The sequence below is a fragment of the Triticum dicoccoides genome, chromosome 2B (assembly GCF_002162155.2).
Source record: "Triticum dicoccoides isolate Atlit2015 ecotype Zavitan chromosome 2B, WEW_v2.0, whole genome shotgun sequence".
Lineage (NCBI taxonomy): Eukaryota > Viridiplantae > Streptophyta > Magnoliopsida > Poales > Poaceae > Triticum > Triticum dicoccoides.
The window spans coordinates 796,179,803-796,187,905 of NC_041383.1; the positions used below are offsets into that span (position 1 = coordinate 796,179,803).

An 8,103-nucleotide genomic window follows, 5' to 3' on the forward strand; every position below is an offset into this window, starting at 1 on the left:
TTTCGCTGACCTGCAGGTCCCAGCAACACATAGTGGCGAATCTCACATAGTAGTATAGTATCTATTCTATATCTATCTATATCTATATCTATATAAAAAGACTCAAAAGGGCAGATCCAATTAATCTCGGCCATCAAATCATGTCAATCTAACGACCTAGACCGCTTCAATGTCGAGCACTCAACACGTTTAGCGTGCAGTTAATTTCATGGCAAATATAGTGAACATAATAATACGCAAATAATATCCTACTTAATATCCGCATGCACTTAATATAGTTCCAAATTAACATGCATTGCACGTACGCATTGACTAGTAGTTGAAAGAAGCAGGATCTATCTGCCCGAGAAACATTGTTGTGGCTGCAACAAGAGTACCAGCGTAATTTACAAAAAATGGGAGAAAAGAATACCACATGCTCTTAATTTACAAAAAATGATCTATAATCTGAATATTTGTAGCTACAGCCCAAACAAAGATGGTCTTTACCTTCAAAAGCGCAATTCAAGATTCCACATGTCTTCTATTTAAACATGGCTTGCATGTAGATTTAATACATACAAAGAAACGGACAAATGATTTTTAATTTCGTCTGCAATCCTGATTTTACTGAGATGTTCATCCATAATCCGGATCAGTACCGATATTAAAGAAAAACAGATAATGCACTGTTGATTAAGATTGCACCCTAGATAGTATTTTTTTTCTAATGGTTAACATGTAAAATAACATCGTATTTAGATTCTATATATTTTTCTAATCAAATTCGATATATAACATGTTAATTTTGAAGTTGCGGCTTAGAAGATAAGAGTATTTTAAAAAAAAAATCTAATATGTACTGCAGGTTTAATGTCAGAAAAATTAGGGGTTTTTCGATAGAATAGCATGACGGACTAAGAATACCTATTTCTTTTATTAGTAGGTATAGATATATGGTGTTCTCTCCATTGGGGTCCGGTTTCGCTGACCTGTAGGTCCCAACAACACATAGTGGCGAGTCTCACATAGTAGTATAGTATCTATATCTATATTTATACCAATATAAAAAGACCCAAAGGGTCAGATCCAATTAATCTCGGTTATCAAATCATATCAATCCAACGACCTAGACCGCTTCAATGTCGAGCGCTCAACACGTTTAGCGTGCAGTTAATTTCATGCCAAATATAATGCTAACCACATAATAACACGCAAATAATATTCTACATAATATCCGCATGCACTTAATATACTTTCAAATCAACATGCATTGCACGTACGCATTGACCAGTAGTTGGAAGAAGCAGGGTCTATCTGCCCGAGAAACATTGTTGTGGCTGCGACGAGAGTACCAGCGTAAAAGAAGCAGGAGAAAAACAACAACTCGTCGCCGGCTGGCATAGGGCAGGGGAGGAGAGGGGACGGCAGGGAGGGACCAGCAGATCGCTTGCTTGGTTGGAGCTGGGCGACGGGAAAGCATCGACCATGGATGGGTCTCTCTTTACGTCTTCAAGCTATGTGGCCTCCTCCTTTGCTCTACCTGCAAGAAACGTATCAGACAAAGCACACCAGCGACGAGAGTGGCATACGTCTGGAATCCAGTGCCTCGATTCATCCTCACACCTTGAGGTTCTCCTCTCCTCTAGCTGGGAATATATAGATTGTCGAAAGCGGGAGACTAGTTAATTCCTCACGATCCAAGCAAAGCAATGCGGCTTCAAGCGGCACAACTAACTAGCTAGTTTGAGAGCACGAAACGAACGTGAAACCTCGGGCATTTGGCTCCAGGAAAGGGATCCAAAGGGTCCGACTAATCCATCCAAGGTATGTATGTATGCATGCATTGCCTTCTCTATTCATATATATTTCCTTTTGGAAAAACAGCACACACGTACTAGAGTCATAATTAAACTAGTCTTGTATACACTAGTCTTTCTTTGTGATTTTCTAGCTCCTCCTCACTCATGCTTAATCCCGCCCTTCTAGAAACGAATCCTAGCTAACCACATATAACTAAATCTAAATAGATGATGCCCGATCACCTATTTATCTCAAATATGCAAACATATATGGCACCTCTATATGCAACCATGCCCGTGGTGGAAAGACTAATCTCAACATGCGATCATGCATGAGAACACGATTTCCATTGTATTATATACTACTTAGATCTGCAAATATTTTGAACGTATGTATTGTTAGTTGCAGTTCTCACATTATTAATTCAAATATTCACGTTCCATATAAACAAATCTCTTTATTAGTGCACACATAGTTCTTCGATGTTGCATATTAAATCCGCACTGAAATTATTATTGTGCCATGCATCAGGATCAGGGGCCGGCGTGTGACAAAATGATGTGGACTTTGATCAAACTTTTGAATGAGTGGGAAATTCAGCTACTCGTCCTTCTCAGCTTCACACTACAATTGTTCCTCTTGTTTGCTGGGAACCTTCGGCGCCGCAGGTCCAATGGGTTCCTAAGGGTCCTCATTTGGTTAGCTTTCTTGGGGGCAGACTTGGTAGCAGTTTATGCCCTTGGCCTTCTCTCACGACAAGAGAACAACATCACCACCATCATTGACAAAGGAAGCCAACCACTAGCTTTCTTTTGGGCACCATTTCTCCTCATCCATCTTGGTGGACAGGACACCATTGCTGCTTTCTCCATGGAGGACAACAACTTGTGGCTGAGGCATTTGCTGAATCTGGTGGTGCAAGTTGTCCTAGCATTCTATGTTTTCTGGAGATCCATCAGAAGCTTACACAGCTTGGGGTTTCTCACTTCAGGTGTCCTTGTGTTTGTTGCTGGAATTATCAAGTATGGAGAAAGAACATGGTGTCTTAAGCGTGGGAGTCTTAAAGGCCTTGAGAGCTCAACACGGGTCCTAACATCATGGAGTTTTCTGCATCTGGATACTGCTATTCAGGGCTATTCTAGGGCTGTTTATGATGCTCTCAGGTCAGTGTCATATGCCCTCCACATCTTTTCAGCACGTGGTTACTGTACGACAAACTTCTACCCGCATAGAGACATCAACCAAACGGTGAAGATAGGGCGGCTTCAGCTTGGCCTAGTGTACGACGAGCTCTACACAAAGGCTGTTGCACTCAGAACAAAGAGCGCCATGATATTCAGATGCATCTCTCAGTTATCCATTGTTGTTGCTTTTGGGCTCTTCCACGCAATTGTAGACAAACAGAGGTATGCCAAAGTTGACATTGCAATCACCTATTCACTATTTATTGGAGGCTTTTTCATAGAAGTCTGGTCAATAATACTTAATTTCACGACATCACCACGGACGTGGATGATGTTGAAGCGCCGGAAGTGGGAGAGGCTTGCAAAGTTGTCCTGGTTTATTTTTTCCAATGATATCATTGGCTTGTCGGAGAAGAAGCAACGGTGGCCAAGTTCAATCGGACAGTACGACCTTGTAGGTTGGATGAATGGTACCCGAGGGACTAGATTCAGTCAACGAGTGATGACCTTGGTCATTAGGGTGTTCGTTGGTTTCTTTGGTGGCGAGAAGGTGAATATATTTTGGATGAGCAAAGTGTTAGACGCCTGGTACGTGGATGCCGATGAGATGACCATGGCGTGTCTTGCACAGGAGATTATTGTCTTAGATGATGAACTCAGCGGGACGCCCAGTCGAGAATGGCCAAATGTTGGCTCGATGTTGGCAAAAAGGATGCAGGGTTTTGAACAATTTTTTGCTAGGCCTGTCGTGGAGATGCATGTTCTGACTGAGTTACTCTTGAATAAATACTCCCTTCTTTTAGATTCAGACATGGTAGCATCAGCAGAAGATTATGGTAGTATGGTGCGGGTATGCCGTAAACTGTCCAACTATATGATGTACCTTTTGGTTGCACACCCTACCATGCTGCCGCTCACCACCAGCACTGCAGACCTGTGGATAAATTTTCAGAGACCTCATGCGGTGAGGAATTTGTCAAAGGAAATGGACAAGTATGATCTCCAGCCAACCAAGGAAACAATAGAGGAGATGGTACACATGTGGATGAGGATTCTTCTCTACGCCGCTAGCAAGTCCAGGGCGGAGTTGCACGTGGCGCAACTGGCCAACACGGGAGGGGAGCTCTTCACCTTCGCCTGGCTAGTCATGGCTTTCTTCCAGATTGGTGATACCCAAGGGAGAAGGATTTCTATCATGAAAACACCTAATGGAGAGACCAACGATGAATCGAAGGCTTACGCCTTCAACGTCATTGCGAGTACAAGCGAGCATGGCAGTAGGTATGTAGTAAAACTACTCATCCTACTCCCATCGTTTATTTATATGCGAGTAATTCAACTACCTCTCCTCACCAGCAAGCTGTCTCGAATATTAGTCTTCTTCTTTATTTTTAAGAAAAAACTCCCTTATTATTGCACCTATATATGTTTCATTAATTCCACGTTTTACCGCCACTGGAAAAACAAGTCCTAACCTGAAAAGGTGACCCAACTGTTAGGTCCATGTGTCATATGACTAGGAAGCAGCATGTACGCCGCATCAAGCTGCCCGTTATGATAGTATCATAGGTAGTATCATGCATGCCAAGTAAGCAATTTTGATGAGATGTGATAGAATTAAATGAAGAAAGAGATGCTTGAGTATCATATCATGATACCGTATCGTATTAAATGATGTGCTACTTTATGTCAGTTTTGACAATAAATGTAGTACACTAGATACCAACATATGATACTTTGCATGATATCAATATATGATACTTTGCATGATACTAGCATATGATACACTAGTACCGGCTAAATGTAGTATCATACACTAGTATCATATGCATGATACTAGCATATGATATTCCCCATTACAACCAGCCTCAAGTGAGTTAAAAAACGGTTAAAATGATTTCCATAAAATATTATGAAAAGTCACGCCTTACTCGTTTAACTCCGGTTAGCCGGTACTTGCTTCAACAAGTTTGTAGAATTATAGTCGATTTTTTTATTATTATTGAGAACAGTAACTGAATATGAATTTACCTTGTGGATATTACTCCCTCCATTCCATAATATAGTGCCTATAGATTTTTGTAAAAGTCAAACTTTGCCAACTTTGATCAAGTGTATAGAGAAAATTGTCTACATCTACAATACCAAACATGTATATTCTGAAAATATAACTCACGATGTATCCAATGAGGTGCATTTGGTATTCTAGATGTACCTACTTTTCTCTATATACATGGTCAAAGTTTGTAATATTTGACTTCTGTAAAAATCTATAGGCACTACATTATGAAACGGAGGGAGTACAACAGGCCTTCGTCGTCGCCGGACGAAAGGGCCGTCGTCGTCGAGTGAAAATCAAGCAAAGCTACCGTCCGTCCGTACGTACAGCACGCACGCAGACCCCAAGTGCTTGTTTTATTTTATTCATTCACATGTGCCCTGCCCACGTCCAGGTCCAGGTGTTTCCTTTCAATACATTCTGCTTGTGTGTGTGTGCTTTTGCTTAAAATGGTTTTGCTGTCTTCTAATTTGCGTGTCATCAAATAAGGCACTGTATATGTGCTCGCACTGGGCTTGTATTTTTACAATTGAATTATATTGAATTGAAACCTCTCTAATCATTTGTATTTATATCTATATGTAATATAAAGTCTGTTCAACACTGCCGGATGGGGGGTAGAGGCCGGTTTCGCCTGCTCGTCCGTCCCTGCGCCGCACCGGCATGCGCGCACCGCTATGTTCCGCAGAGGCATCGATCAGTAGTTGACGCTCCTAGACGACGGCAGCCCGATCGACATGGCCGGCGGCGGAGCCCACACTAGTAAAAAAAAGGGGGCATTGGTCCAGGCCGGGTCAGCCCATTAGTCCCGGTTCAATCTAGAACTGGGACCAATGGGGGCATTGGACCCGGTTCGTGCCCCGGGGGCCGGCCAGGCCACGTGGGCCATCTGTCCCGGTTCGTCTCGACCTTTTGGTTCCGGTTGGTGGGATGAACCGGGACCAAAGGCTGCCCTTTAGTCCCGGCACGAACCGGGACTAAAGGGGTGGTCCTCGTTGCGGCTAGAGTTTAGTCCCACCTCGCCAACTGAAGGGGGCTCACACCGGTTTATAAGCCCCTTCCTCTTTGCCTTGTTGAGCTCCTCTCAAAGTGAAAATAGATGCCCTTCTACAGGAAATTTGACCTAAATTCATATTGAATTTCTCTGAAGTTAGTAGAAATTTATTATGAATTTAGGTCTAATTTTCTCTATAAGCGCATCTATGCTCATTCCTGAGTAGTTTTTTATATTATTTTTCTTTTCTGCTATATTTATTTTTTTCTATTTTTTCTGAGTTGTAATAAGTCATTAAAAATAAAAAAGATTTTAGTAAAGTTAATCACAACTATTTTTTCTTCTATTTATTTCTGAGTAGTTTTTTATATATTTTTTTCTTTTCTGCTATATTTATTTTTTTCTATTTATTTCTGAGTTGTAATAAGTCATTAAAAATAAAAAAGATTTTAGTAAAGTTAATCACAACTATTTTTTCTTCTATTTATTTCTGAGTTGTTTTTTATATAGTTTTTTTCTTTTCTGCTATATTTATTTTTTCTATTTATTTCTGTGTGGTAATAAGTCATTAAAAATAAAAAAGAGGCGCAATGCTAGTTAATTCGCTTCAAGCCTTTCTGCACATAGCTTCGTGTAGTCTACCATATTCCTCAAAGCTTGAAGCGAACCAACGTGCAGGTGAGCGTTGAGCCTCTTCTTCATCGTCTCTGCACTCAGGGCTTATAAACAGCTAAGAGTGCCTCTCGCTTGGCGAGGTGGGACTAAAAAAACAGCTGCAGAAAGAATCAACTAAAAAACAGCTGCAGAAAATAAATAAGTAATTAGACGTGTCCATTGGTACCGGTTGGTGGCTCCGAACGGGGCAAATGCCCCTCTTTAGTCTTATTGTTCGGCCCTCGTAAGACCATGCCAACTTTCAACTTTCAACTTTTTCAGAGTTCATTTGAAATGCTTTAATGCAGAAAACAAAAGAAAATAAATAATGCAGCAAACAAAACAAAAAAACTGGAAAAAAATAAAATAAATAAATCAAAAAGAAAACAAAAAAAGTGTATTCAAATTGAAAACTAATGGCACTAACAGAAAGTTTATAATTTTTCTAAAACTAAAAACAAAAAGAATTAAAAAATAAAGCAAAAAAACAAAAGAAAATAAATAATGCAGAAAACAAAACAAAAAATCTGGGAAAAAAAAATAAAAATAGCAACAATAAGTATTTCGTTGTAAGTAGAAACAAAATGAAATAAATAAAGCACGAAACAAAACAAAAAAACCAAAAAAAAGTGTTTTCAAATTTGAGAACTAATGGCACTAACAGAAAGTTTAAAATTGTTCTGAAACTAAAAGCAAAAAGAATTAAAAAATAAAGCAAAAAACAAAAGAAAATAAAAAATGCAGAAAACAAAACAAAAAATCTGGAAAAAAATTAAAAATAGCAACAAAAAGTAAAGACAAAAAAAAGTGCCTCCTACTGGGCCCCCACGGCCTGAATACGACTAGAAACCCACCATGGGCCAGGATTCAGGCCCGCAGGTGGCCCAGTAGGCCCATCAGGCAACGCGGTAGTAAGTAGGCCCGTAAGCCTGCAGTGGAGAGGAGATCGAGAGGGGTGCGGCAGTGGGGCTTATAAATCACTGCGCGCCCCTCTCAGCTAGCGAGGTGGGACTAAACTTTCGTGCCGCATCGTGCCAGCACACGACCATTGGTCCCGGTTCGTGGCTACAACCGGGACCAATGCCCACCCTTTAGTCCCGGTTGGTGGCACCAACCGGGACCAAAGCCCTCTGCTTCCCGCTCTTTGGGCTGCTGAAAAGTGACCTTTGGTCCCGGTTGGTGGTACCAACCGGGACTAAAGGGGGTCATTGGTCCCGGTTGGTGCCACCAACTGGGACTAAAGGCTTTGCTATATAAGGAAACTTTCAGAACCGTATCCCCACTTCGATCTCTCCTCCTCCTCTCGATCTCCCGACGCCCCGACGCCGTCGTTGCCCCGCCCCGCCCCGACGCCGTCCCGCCCCGCCCCGACGCCGTCGCCGCCCCGCGCCGCACCTCGCCGTCGCCGCCCCGCGCCGCACCTCGCCGTG

The 8,103-nt window shown here is 41.7% G+C and overlaps 1 protein-coding gene across 1 annotated transcript; it reads left to right on the forward strand.

Annotated features, from left to right (window-relative positions):
- The first annotated feature begins 2,304 nt into the window (after positions 1 to 2,304).
- LOC119361465 lies at positions 2,305 to 5,509 on the forward strand. Its single transcript, XM_037626657.1, has 2 exons — positions 2,305 to 4,247; positions 5,243 to 5,509. Exons 1-2 carry the CDS (start codon positions 2,305 to 2,307, stop codon positions 5,316 to 5,318), a joined length of 2,019 nt encoding a protein of 672 aa, XP_037482554.1. The 3' UTR covers positions 5,319 to 5,509.
- The last annotated feature ends 2,594 nt before the right edge of the window (positions 5,510 to 8,103 follow it).